The sequence below is a fragment of the Phyllobates terribilis genome, unplaced genomic scaffold, assembly GCF_046119375.1.
Source record: "Phyllobates terribilis strain yellow unplaced genomic scaffold, ASM4611937v1 Scaffold_12__6_contigs__length_324123572, whole genome shotgun sequence".
Taxonomy (NCBI): Eukaryota; Metazoa; Chordata; class Amphibia; order Anura; family Dendrobatidae; genus Phyllobates; species Phyllobates terribilis.
In genome coordinates, this window is record NW_027362772.1 from 134,179,080 (window position 1) to 134,191,663 (window position 12,584).

General features: G+C 44.6%; 1 protein-coding gene across 2 annotated transcripts in view; it reads right to left on the minus strand.

Moving 5' to 3' along the window:
• Positions 1 to 12,584, minus strand: part of CACNG8 (calcium voltage-gated channel auxiliary subunit gamma 8) — a 272,197-nt gene that overhangs the window by 19,670 nt on the left and 239,943 nt on the right. For both annotated transcript variants that reach the window (XM_073656291.1, XM_073656292.1), the window contains one exon: positions 4,006 to 4,146. In XM_073656291.1, coding sequence (XP_073512392.1) covers positions 4,006 to 4,146 — 141 coding nt within the window. The remainder of the gene's footprint in view (positions 1 to 4,005; positions 4,147 to 12,584) is intronic.

Sequence of the window (12,584 nt, forward strand, 5' to 3'; positions counted from 1 at the left end):
TTAATTCATATGCAAATGAAGCTTAAGTGCTCTGGGTATGATCAGAGTACTTTCCAAGTCTTTGCCTGCCTGGCCATCTCACCTTCCTCTGCTTGATTGACCACTGAAGGGATTTGCGCTCTCAGGTAGGAATTTGGTAGCGTTCACACAGACACTGGTTTATTGGGTCAAAACAATGTGACATTTATTTCCACTAGTTGCACAATAGAAATGTTTTTGATGTTCGGGTTTGTTGACTTTACCCGAACATCAAAAAAAAATTGTGTTCGGGCACCCGAACTCGAACCCGAATGGGGCCCCAAACAACTGTGGTTTCCCACGTAGTCACCTTTGCTACCGCCAATCAAAACAAAGGTTTAGATTGGCGGTAACATTGTTAACGCTGGTACGAGCGCTGCAGGATCACGCAGTCAGCATGATCCCGCAGCTGACCAGTGGTAAAACGGTTAACGCAGGTCACAGGCGTTGGCTGACAAGATTACTACCCCCCAAAAGCCAACTTCTGCTCTCACTGTAAAAAGCAAGTGCAAGTGTCACTGATAGGAACAGTAGTCTCTCAAGAGGCGGCGCCTGTGCTCCAAGTAAAAAAAAAGCTCAAATTAATAATTAAATATTTAAATAAAAATAAAAAACACATTATACTCACCTACACCTAATCCACGATGCTCTTGTCCCCTGCAATAATAAAAAAACAACATAATACTCACCTTAACACCTAACCCCCGATGCCCATGTCAACTGTAAAAAAGGAAAAATAATAAGCCACCATAATCCTCACCTATCTGCCGTAATCCAGGTAATCCCGAGTGTCCCATGCAGATCTCTCTTACAGATCTCTGACAGGAGTGTAATCGCTCCCGCAGTGTAAAACGCTGAGCTGCCGGAAGAGAGGTCACCGAAGTTCAATCAGCTGATGATTCTCACTCCGTGGAGGTGCCGTAAGTGCCCTAAGTGAGGTTACTGTAGCTCATCAGCTGATGAGCTCAAGTGACCTCTCTCACTGCAGCTCAGCATTATACATTTACACAGGAGCCTCTAGAACAGTTACACCAGTGATTGCTGATGTGACTGCTCTAGAACTGACCCAGATCTTCGTGGGACACTCTGGATTATTTCATCACGCCGGAAAGGTGAGGGATATGGTTGTTTTTTATTTTTGATTTGTTACAGGAGAGAATGGCTTCAAATAGAATATGTGTTAGGTAGTTTTTTTTATTTCAAATAAAGGATTTTTTTCAGGCTGGTGGACATGAAGCCTAGGTTAGTAATAGAGAGGCACCTATAAGACACCTCCATTACTAACCCCATAGTCAAATTGGAAGAAAAAAAAAACACCCAGAATAAAGTACTTTTTTTTAAATAATGATGCAGACTCCTTTATTGATGATTCTCAATTTACTAAAAACAATTATACTTACCTAACACCCATTGCATTAGAAGCCATTGTCGCCTGTAAAAAAATTAAAATTAAAAACAACTATATCCCTCACCTGTCCAAAAATCCAGAGTGTCTCACGGCAACAATTGGATCATTTGTAGAGCAGTCACTGATGTGACTGCTCTACATGACAGCAGCCTGCACACTGACACAGGAGTGTAATCGCTCCTGTGTCAGAGTATAGCGTTGAGCTGCAGTGAGAGAGGTCACTAAAGTTCATCAGATGGTGAACTCCAGTGATCTCATTTATGGCACCACCGCTGCATGAGAATTTTCTCACCCAGTGGTGGTACCGTAAATGAGGTCACAGGAGTTCATCAGCTGATGAACTCGTGTGACCTCTCTCATGGCAGCTCAGTGCTACACACTGCAGAAGCAATGACAATCCAGTCAGTGTATCGCCGGCTGCCAGATAGAGCAGCCACATCTCCAGATGTGACAGTGAGCTGTCATTCAAGCAGAGTAAGGTGGGACTCAGTGTGAAATAGAGCTAAAGAGACAGAGACTTGTGAAGTGCTTTGGCACTCCCAGAGTACTTGTTTCATTTGCATGTGAATTTAAAGATCAATTTTTCAAGAGCAATAGATTACAAAAGTAAAGGTAGAAATAGCATTATGTTTCATACAGCAACATAGAAATAATTTGGGATGCAGGATCATGTTGACAGATTTCTTTTAACTATAGGAGCCCTTGAAAACTGAAATACATATGCATATAAATGTATGTTCATTTTGTAGTATCCAAATGAAAGGCTTTCATAATGTAATGCCCACATAACTATCCTACTTCTGCCAAACCTTCCCTGTCTTTCCTCTGCACCCCTGTATGCCAGTCATCGGGGTGCAGCTTAAGCATTGAAAAGTCATGGCTTTATTCAGTTTCTGGATTGTAATCAATTAATGTCTTTGCCAGTCCATTTACACACCAGACGGGACATCAGCAATGGATGTGATTACAGCTATGATTATTCAGTATCGCAGCTCTGCCTAGATGACTAGAACCAAATGAAAAAGTTCCCAAGACAGGTTCCCATTAGTGTAATCATTACTATTTGCAGGAATATGTCATATACTGTGTGATAGGGAGGGTAGCACAGTTGCTGCAGGACAGTCAAAGAGAACTTCTAAGCTATCACATCTCCTTATCCCTGTCCTGTGTTTAAAATAGCAACTAAATAAGTCAGGATGTTTAGGGTGGATTCACAAGCAGCAGATTCTATTGCAGAAAACCAGTTCCATTTATCTGAATAGGGTTGTTTTGGCAGCATGCACATGGTTTTTAGGAAGTTTCATTCAGATCAATGGGACAGTGACAGAAATGTCTACAGCAATATCTATCACGTGTGAACCCATCTTTGACCTTTCCAATCCTTTTTCGCTGAACAAGCATTCATCATGACCCATGTAAATATTGGTGTGATCAGACGACAAATGTGCAAGTGCTTGTTGGTAGGCTGATCAGAACTTTTATGTGACTGAAAAATCATCTCTGTCACCAACTTGTAGAACGTGCAGCCGATAATTGCAAACTGTGTTGAGACCAAACAATTGTATTAATCATTGTTAGTTAAAGGGATGGTCCGGTGCCTAAAATGTACTTTCTAACTATCTATTTTTCCACCCTAACAACTTTTGTAATTTCCTTTATTACACAACACCCTACACTTCTCCCTATTTATCTAAGCTCTAAATGTATTTTTATACTGTACCTCCTAAGACAATTCGTTTGAGAGGAGTCTCAAACCTGATATCTCAGGAGGCTTGGGCTGCACTTAGTCCCCCCAGGGTCCATCGCCCCTCCTGGAGCAGGACATCTCAGCGGACAGCATTGCAGTTGCTTACTGGTTCCTTGCATCACTGCCCCCTCCGAAAACATCCTGGATCCTTGGTGATGGGCGCTGTGGGAGATGTAAGTGCAGCGCAGGCACTCTGCTTCTATCTACGCCTCCATATCTTCTGTGAATGAAGAAGTCGTCAAGGGTGGAGACAGAAGCAGTGAGTGACACCAGCGCTGCCCCACAGCTTCTAGCACCACCCTCAAATGAGTCATCATCAGGGGGCAGTGCTAGAAGCAGTGAGTGAAACCTGCACCGCCCAATAGCTTCTAGCACCGTCATCAAATGAATCATCATCAGGGGTGGCTCTGGTGTCACTCACTGGTTCTATATTCGACAGAATCTGCAAAAGCGACCTCTGACACAAATATGTACATAGCCTTATCTACATAACAGAGAAGATCAGAGCAGCACTCTCAACACCCTACCAAGTTTGTTCTGCACATTGCAATACAATAAAGATGGCAATTTCTCCATGGTTTAGTCGGGTTCTGTTCTTTTCTTTTGTGTGGATTATATTTACTGCAGTATTTTTGGATCTAAGTACCACCTCACGAACCATATTAACTTCGCTTTCCAAACCAGTGGTTTATTAAATAGAAGCCTCTTAGATGTAGTATCGGCCCATGTTTTCTTTTTATATGTTGAACTTGACTGTATATACAAAGCAATTATTTAATCCTGTAAAGTAGAATATGGTTAGACACTGAATGTGGTGTGAGATGTTTCTTACCTGCAGCAACAAAAAGAATTCCAGCCCCCAAAATAATGTTGCGTTTGGATTTGTAAACACGACTGGCAGCAACACAAAGGCCCCCAAGTAATAGGAGCATGGCACTGAGGATTGGGAAGATGCTCGAGGCACGAACCACACCTGATATATTAAAAAAAAAGGAATCAATATTTATATTATGTAGCAAATTTTTGTAATCGAACTTATAAAAAGTGATGTATGTATAGGACATGGTTGTACTGGGCAGCACAGAGGCACTACTAGACACAGAGAAGTACAATAATAACTTCAGTAATAGGGCGCAGTCAGATGGCTGTACAAATCGGACCAAGACTGAAACACATTGCACAGACTGAACAGTGGCTTTCCTGACCTGAGCATGACATTGTCATGTATTTCTATGCAGCTGTCACACTCGGGTCGGGAGAGCCGTCGGCCAGTTCGTGCATTGGGTTCCAATCTTGGTCTGATTTGTACTCCTATAGAATGAACACTTCACTGGTAAAGCACCTCTAGTTGGTTTGATCTTGCAGCCATTTCCATGTCCCACAGATCAATGGTGTGGGCAGCATTGCACGTAGAATGTGGTTCCAAATGGCAATGGTCTTAGAAAGACCAAAGTATTTCGGAAATACCACTGTAGGCCCTTATCTCTTGAGGGGCCACTGATTTCTGGTTTAGTGTACAACCATAGATATTTAAAAATAATTTGTAAACTTGAGAAAAAGAGTAGGATAACAGTTTCACACAAACTCCAATAACAATATGTTTTCACAGGAATTTTTCAATTGATTTTCTCAGATCCATGTTCTCAAATTGTACAGTATATTTCCAAATCTTTTTCATTAATTTATTTATTTTTACTAAGAAGCAAGGATTCTAAAATGGGGAACACAGAGAAAAGTGACTGCCCAACACTTAATACATTAAAACAGCTCAACATGATGTGTTAGTATATGTCTATATAAGAAAGACCGGGCAACTGCCAAAAGAGGATGAGAAACTATTGGTGGGCTGTGAAAACATCGCCTACAGCGTCAAACAAGTCTTCTGAAATACATCTTGGAAATCACCCAATCTTTTGGTGTTTGTGAGATGATTGTGAATGAGCATTTCTACAAACATATTTTTGTCTGATCATTATACTGAGTAAAGAGGTCTTTACGCTTTATCTATTTAATTATCTAAAATGGATTGGCAGTGCTAATGCTCATACTAGGGGCAGCAAAATGAATGTGCATAAATATTCAGTGTTCAAAATGTGGATAGAAAATGTAGCTCTTATTTGCTCAAAACTATGTGGCTTGTATTTTATTTTCATGAGGTTGCCTGGTTTAAAAACCCACTTTCAAGTACTTCTAGGGAATTCTGAATTACCTTTTCAGGACCCTTAAGTATTGTCAAGAACACCCTGGAGGAACTGGCGTTTTCAAGGTTTAGAGAAAAAGCCCATTGATTTTAAAGAGAACAATGCAATGGTTTACTTTCCCTGTGGCAGAGCTGCAGGGAAATTGAACATTTGCTATAACTGTATGTATGCTAACAGTGTACAAACATCTCTTACCATTGCACTCATTATCTGAAGCTATCTGTGTTGGTATTCCTGTATTCTGACTGTGTTAGGTTATGTGCTCACGACGTCTTTTTGATTTATGAAGCCGGTGTACTCAGTTTCAAAAGCTGGAGAATACACAGCGATGTCCAACAAATCCTATTGACTATTATGGGGGTTTGTCGGAATTCCATCATGGGGCCCAGCATTTTATCGGACAAGATTTTTTTGGCCATCATTTTTGGCTGCATTTGCGACAACATTGAACAGTACCTTGCAAAGCATAGCATACATGAAACCAATGATCTTTGTGACAATGGACCAGATATCATTTTCATAAACTAGCTTCCAATAACCACAACTATTAACAAAAAAATAAGAAAAAAAAAAGATGGATCTTGTAAAATATGATGATCTGATACCATGGCTTCAGTTGAAATTTAATTGAAAGGATTGATGATCTGTCATGATGGCTTTTTGCTTGAAAAAAATATACTGCCATGCTGCATAAAAAGCCAAGTGTAGCCTAATGAAAACACAGAGCCCCTAACGTACTGCAGGACACGACAGGGTTTGTAGGAGGTAGACAGTTAGGGGGCTATTTTTTTAAATTGGAGGCAAGTGTAAAAGGAGGAGGAGCGTTGGGAAAGAGCTTTAAGGCTGTCAGGGTCACATGGGAGTTTTGTAATGCCCTGATAGAATAAAAGGTTCTGGAAGGGGATTGGGGTTTAGAAACCCCATTTAAGAGAGGGCTGGAGCCGATAGAGCTTAAATTCCAGTGGATCATAGGATCTGTTAAAAGCCCATCCACCAGCCCTTATGTTTTTTAACACATGGTCGGTGGAGTGAGGGCTGTTTTTTGTTTTGATTTATGGCTCGGCACCTAGCGGTGAGGAGGTCAGGAATGGTGTTGCTTCGGGTGGTTGGAGTCCCATCGGCGGTATGATTACTCTTATAATGTGTTGTATTTTTTTTTTGTTCCTGCTGGGAAGGGTCCTGAAAAACTGGTTAAAAGGAAATATCAGCACCCTGATAATTTTATCAGCACCTCAAGTCGGTGCTGCGTGACGGGATTTAACACTGGGTGCTGCCGGTTGGGGCCATAACGACTAGTGTTGAGCCACCCCCGTAGTGTTCGAGTTCAGTTCGGTTCGTCGAACTGTTCGTCGAACACCTTCGAACACCGTTAAAACCAATGGCAGGCAAACAAAAACACATAGAAACACATAGAAAACACCTTCAAAGGTGTCCAAAAGCTGACAAACTGCTCAGAAGACACAACTAACACATGGAAAAGTGACAAGTACATATAGTCATGCGAAAAGAAAAGAGGTGGAGGAGTAAAAGGAGGGGGAGACACAGATATAGGCATGTCATGCCCTTCTAAAATCCAAAAAGTGAGAAGCCGACACGTTCAGTCCGCTCCTGCCCGTGCCACCTTCGTGTCGCCGGGTTTGTGCCAGAGCCGCGGTGAACCCTGACGGCCAGCCCCCCTCTCCCAATTCTGGTGCCTGTCTGCTGGTGGGTCGAGCGAGCCCCCCTGTGGTGGAGGCAGCTCTAAGCTTTTTAATTTAAATTGTCTCTCTAATTTGAATGAATACACTTTAAATCCATTTACAAGGATCAATTGGAGGGCAAGTCTCATGCCAGCAGCCGCGTAATTCCAGCTCCAGTAGCGTCCACTAAAGCTGCTGCAGTTAAAAAGCTTTTATAAGGATCGAGCTCGGCTGTCCACCGCAAGGCATCCTACTGCCAGTCCCAGCCCCTATGCCTTGGGGTGCCTCCTGATGCTCTTCACTGAGTATCCCGTGGTCCCGAAGCATTTCCTTTGAAAAAATTAAGTGTCCAAACTACAGGTGGTGTAGCTTGCTTAACAGCCGGGATAATCCGCTGACTAGCAGACACTGCTACTAGGCACAAAGTATTTCCTGGGCTAGATGCAGTTAAAAATTTGTAATTAGATACTCTCGTTGGATGCTGAGAAAGCATTCCATAGAGTCTCCTGGCACGCCATATATGATTCTCTTAAAAAGCTTGGGGTAGGGGTCTAGGGGACCCTTTTATAGCCAAAATCACGGCCCTGTATCACAATACGTCACCTAGGCTGAAGATAAATGGAACTGTAGCACCCTGAGGGCTCGGTTGCTACAGAGGTATTGCACCTCACCCAGAGGTGTGATATCTCACTCTCAGGTAAGGATGGAGTATGGATCAGGACCCGACACCTGCATGCATTACACCACATTGCCGTGGGGCAGGGCGACCAATATGCCTCTGAGATGGGCACGACAGTCCCTGTCCCTGGCTGGAGTGGGGGGAGGGAACACTGAGGAAGGGGAACCCTGTAGTGCAGGAGCAGGGAGGAAGCAGTTCCTGGGTGCATTGAGAAGGTAGTATAAAAGGTGGGCACCATCTTAGTTCAGTGCAGAGAAGTCTGAGCAGAAGTGGCAGGGAGCAGGGGCTCTGCATGAGCTCTGCTCCGGAGGCGGGCCTAGTAACAGTGGCCCAGGCCTGGAAGAGGGAGAAGGAAGGAAGAGGAGTGGAGAAGGCTCCAGGAACGAGGAATGAAGGGATCCCAGGGGTGCGGACGGGCGAGTCGCCACCGCACGCCCGAATCCACCTGCGTGGAGGGGTCAGGCCAAAGGGGGAGACCGGTCCCCGAAACTAGTGGAGGCAGGAAACGACCTTCAGCTAGAAACCGGAGGCTGTGACATTTTATGTGGTGCAGCCCCTCGCTACACCCACTAGGAAGGCACCACATAGGGTCAGGGAAACTGGCGCCAAGTTTACCAAGAGGAGGCCCGAGGCAGCCGGACAGAAGGGTTGGTAAGAAAGGCCAGACAAAGGACACACAAAGGGGTCCTGTGAAGCATCCAAAGTTATCTGGGTGTTGTCTGAGCCCCTCACCTGGTGAGCACAGTACGACGTGGGCAGCCGTTACCTGCAGACGTGGTCTGGATAATAAGAACTGTGAGTAAAGGCCCTGGACTGCATCACTGACTCCATGTCGTTACTGCTGCTGCCCTGCACCATCACCCCCATCCTCCGCATACACTGCCCTGAGGCTATACTCCTGAGATATTTTTGTCTTTTGTAGGTTTTGCTTCTTTTTGCTAGTGTGAACATGCTCCTATTTCTTGCATGTCTACCATCTTAGACCTCAGTTCACATTGCTTGGTTTTTTGTCTTGTTTGCATTCTGTGCAATTTAAGGGTGTGGCATCCCCTTTGTTGAGCTGATTAGTATATATGTAGCTTACCACGGGCCTGGGTGGTCTGGAGTTGGGACCCGGTCCTATTTGTCTACCCTTTTATATGTATTACTTCAACTTTGATATACAGTAAGGTTTTTAATATAGACAGTATAGGTACCGTCCCAATTTAGGGTCACCTTGCCGCTGGTGGGACGGCTTGTATACTTTTTTTGATCAAAAATAGTTCACTAAGTACCCTATATTTATTATGCAACTTTGCTTTACATTTATATATAATGATGGTAGGGTATGAGATATTTTTGTCTTTTGTAGGTTTTGCTACTTAAGAAGGCTGTCTCACATTATTAAGCAGCCTACATTTTCTGCCAAAATGGGAAAGAAAAAGGATGTGTCGGCTGCTGAGAAGCAACAAATTGTGGAGTGTTTAGGTCAAGGCATGACTACAATCAACATTGTGCGATGATCAGGATGAAGTGTCTTGGCAATCAAGAAGTATGTAACTGATTCACAGTACACACGTGTGCGTGCTGATAAGGGCAAATTGAGGACTCTTTCCTACAGGCAATTACGTCAGGTTAAAAGAGCAGCGGCAAAAAAGCCTTGTCATAGCAGCAGACAAGTTTTTGAAGCTGCTGGTGCCTCCAACGTCCCCCGAACAAGATGCAGGGTCCTTCAGAGGTTTGCAGCTGTGCATACGCCATCCTGTCGACCTCCTCTATCCACTTCACACAAGCAGAAACGGCTCCAGTGGGCCAAACATTACATGAAGACTGATTTCAAAACTGTTTTGTTCACGGATGAGTGCCGTGCAGCGCTCGATGGTCCAGATGGATGGAGAGGAGGATGGCTGGTTGATGGACACCCCACGCAAACACGGCTACAGCACCAACAAGGAGGAGGTGGAGTAATGTTTTGGGCTGGAATCATGGGGAGAGAGATTGTCAGCCCCTTTAGGATCCCTGAAGGCGCTAAAGATGAACTCCATAATGTATGTGGATTTTCTCAAACAGCACTTCCTGCCATGGTTCAAGAAGAAGAGCCGTGTATTTCACAGCAAGATAATTTTTTTGCATGATAATGCACCATCTCATGCTGCACATAAAACATCTGCATCTCTGGCTGATATGGGCATAAAAGGGGACAAACTTATGGTGTGACCCCCATGCTCCCCTGACCTCTACCCCATTCAGAACCTCTGGAGCATCATCAAAAGGAGTGTCTATGATGGCGGGAGGCAGTTCACATCTAAGCAACAGCTCTGGGAGGGTATTCTGTCCTCATGCAAAACAATTGAAGCAGAAACCATCCAAAACCTGACAAATTCAATGGACGAGAGAGTTCAGAAGCTCCTTTCGAACAAAGGGTCCTATGTGAAAATGTAACATCACCTAGAATAAACTTTTGAGTTGAAAACTGTTTGATTTCAGTTTCTAATAACCTGCTAATGCTTATAATTTCAAAAATGACCATTTTTTTGGTCTTTATTAAAATGAAAAGGTTGATCGAAAAGTTTGGGGGATCTAAGAGTGTGGCAACCCAGTAGTCATGATTACTTCGAATTCTGACAATATGAGGATCATGTTGCATGTAGTGCAGCAAGAAGGCACTTATGTGTCTTGCGCATCTCGGAGCCCCAAAATTATTTTCCGGGCTAGATGCAGCTAAAAATTATTATTAATTTTAAATCTGGTGGAGCTTAGTAAAGATGGCCTAATAGGATCAGTGCTGCACACTGCTACAAAGCCCAAATTATTTTCCAGTCAAGATACAGATAAACATGATTAGTAATTTTAAATCTGGTGGAGCTTATTATAGATGGCCTAATAGAATCAGTGCTGCACACTGCTACAAAGCCCAAATTATTTTCCAGCCAAGATACAGATAAACATGATTAGTAATTTGAAAGCTTAAAACGGTTGGTAGGGTGATTTTAACCAATCATCAAGCTTTTACTCTCCCCAAGATGACACAGGGGTAGAAAAGTCGTTTCGGATCCATGATTTGTTCATCTTTGTGAACGTGAGTCTGTCTACATTATCAGTGGAGAGCCGCGTGCGCTTATCTGTCAGCACACCACCAGCAGCGCTGAACACACGTTCAGACAGAACGCTGGCTGCGGGGCATGACAAGATCTCCAAGGCGTAAGTGGCTAGCTCCGGCCATTTATCCAGATTGGAAGCCCAAAAAGAGCAAGGGTCCAGTGACACAGTCATGGCTTCAATGTTTACTTGGAGATACTCCTGTACCATCGTCTCTAGGCGTTGACTATGTGTCAGACTTCTTGTCTCCTGTGGCCTTGCAAAGGATGGGCTAAAAAAGTGGTGAAATGATTCCGCAAAATTGATGTTACCAGCAGATACTGTGGTTCTGTTACGGTTTGAGTGCTGAACACTTGACGGTCCCCGGGTTGGCAAGTTGGAACTGTGAGATTCACTACGTGCACCACTGGTGTTTTGTGGAAAAGCACATGTAAGATTCTGCAACAGTCTCTGCTGATACTCCTGCATGCGTGCATCCCTTTCTATGGCAGGAATAATTTCGGCAAATTTACTTTTGTACCGGGGATCTAACAGTGTGGCAACCCAGTAGTCAGGATTATTTCTAATTCTCACAATTCGAGGGTCATGTTGCAGGTAGTGCAGCAAGAAGGCACTCATGTGTGTTGCGCATCCAGGAGCACCAAGTCCCTGTTGTGTTGGTGGCGAGGTAACAATCATGCTTCCTTCCTCTGTCCTCTCCCCCCAACCTCGCACAACAGAAATGTGATCAAGGTCTCCCTCATCTGATGAGTCTTCCATCAGTTCGTCCTCCACTTCTTCCTGGGCTCCTGCACCTTCCTCGCTAGTTTGGCTGCTACCATGCGCCCTGGTAAAACCATCTCCCCCACCCTCACATGCCTGCCGCCTTGGTGCTGCCGACCGTCTGGACCTTGCAGATGTTAGCCCTTCCGCATACAACTCCTCCTTCTCTACTTCCTCCACCTCCTCTTGTGCCACCACCTGACTCCGAATTCTGTTTAACATGTGCTCCAGCATGTAAATCACCGGAATAGTCATGCTGATAATGGCATCGTCAGCACTAAACATCTTCGTCGCCATTTCAAAACTGTGCAGAAGGGTGCATAGGTCACTGATCTGAGACCACTCCTCCAGCGTGATTTGCCCCACCTCTGGATCTCGTTGGCCCAGGCTATACGTCAGAACGTATTGCACCAGGGCTTGTCGGTGCTGCCACAGTCGCTGCAACATGTGCAGAGTTGAATTCCACCGGGTAGGCACATCGCATTTTAGCCGGTGAAGTGGCAGGCCCAACGACTTCTGTAGAGATGTAAGTCGCTGAGCTGCGGGATGCGAATGGCGGAAGTGAGCACACAGCGACCGTGCCCTCTGCAGAAGGCCATCTAGTCAGGGATAGTGGGCTAAAAATTGCTGGACAACCAGGTTCAACACGTGAGCCATACAAGGCACGTGTGTGACATTGCCCCGGCGAAGGGCAGCACCCAGGTTTGCAGCATTGTCGCACACGGCCTTTCCTGGTTTCAGGTCCAGTGGAGACAACCATTCATGAAATTGGTTCTCCAGAGCTGACCACAACTCCTCAGCTGTGTGACTCACATTTCCCAGACATTTCAAAGTAAAAACCGCCTGATGACGTTGAGCCCTACTGCCAGCATAGTAAGGAGGTGTGCAGGATCCCTTCTGCGCAGTTAGAAAGCTTGTGGCATGACCAGACAGGCTTTGGGTGCAGGTGGAAGACCGAGAGGAGGTTGAGGAGGCAGAAGCAGTGGAGGAACTTTGACATAAAGAGGATTGA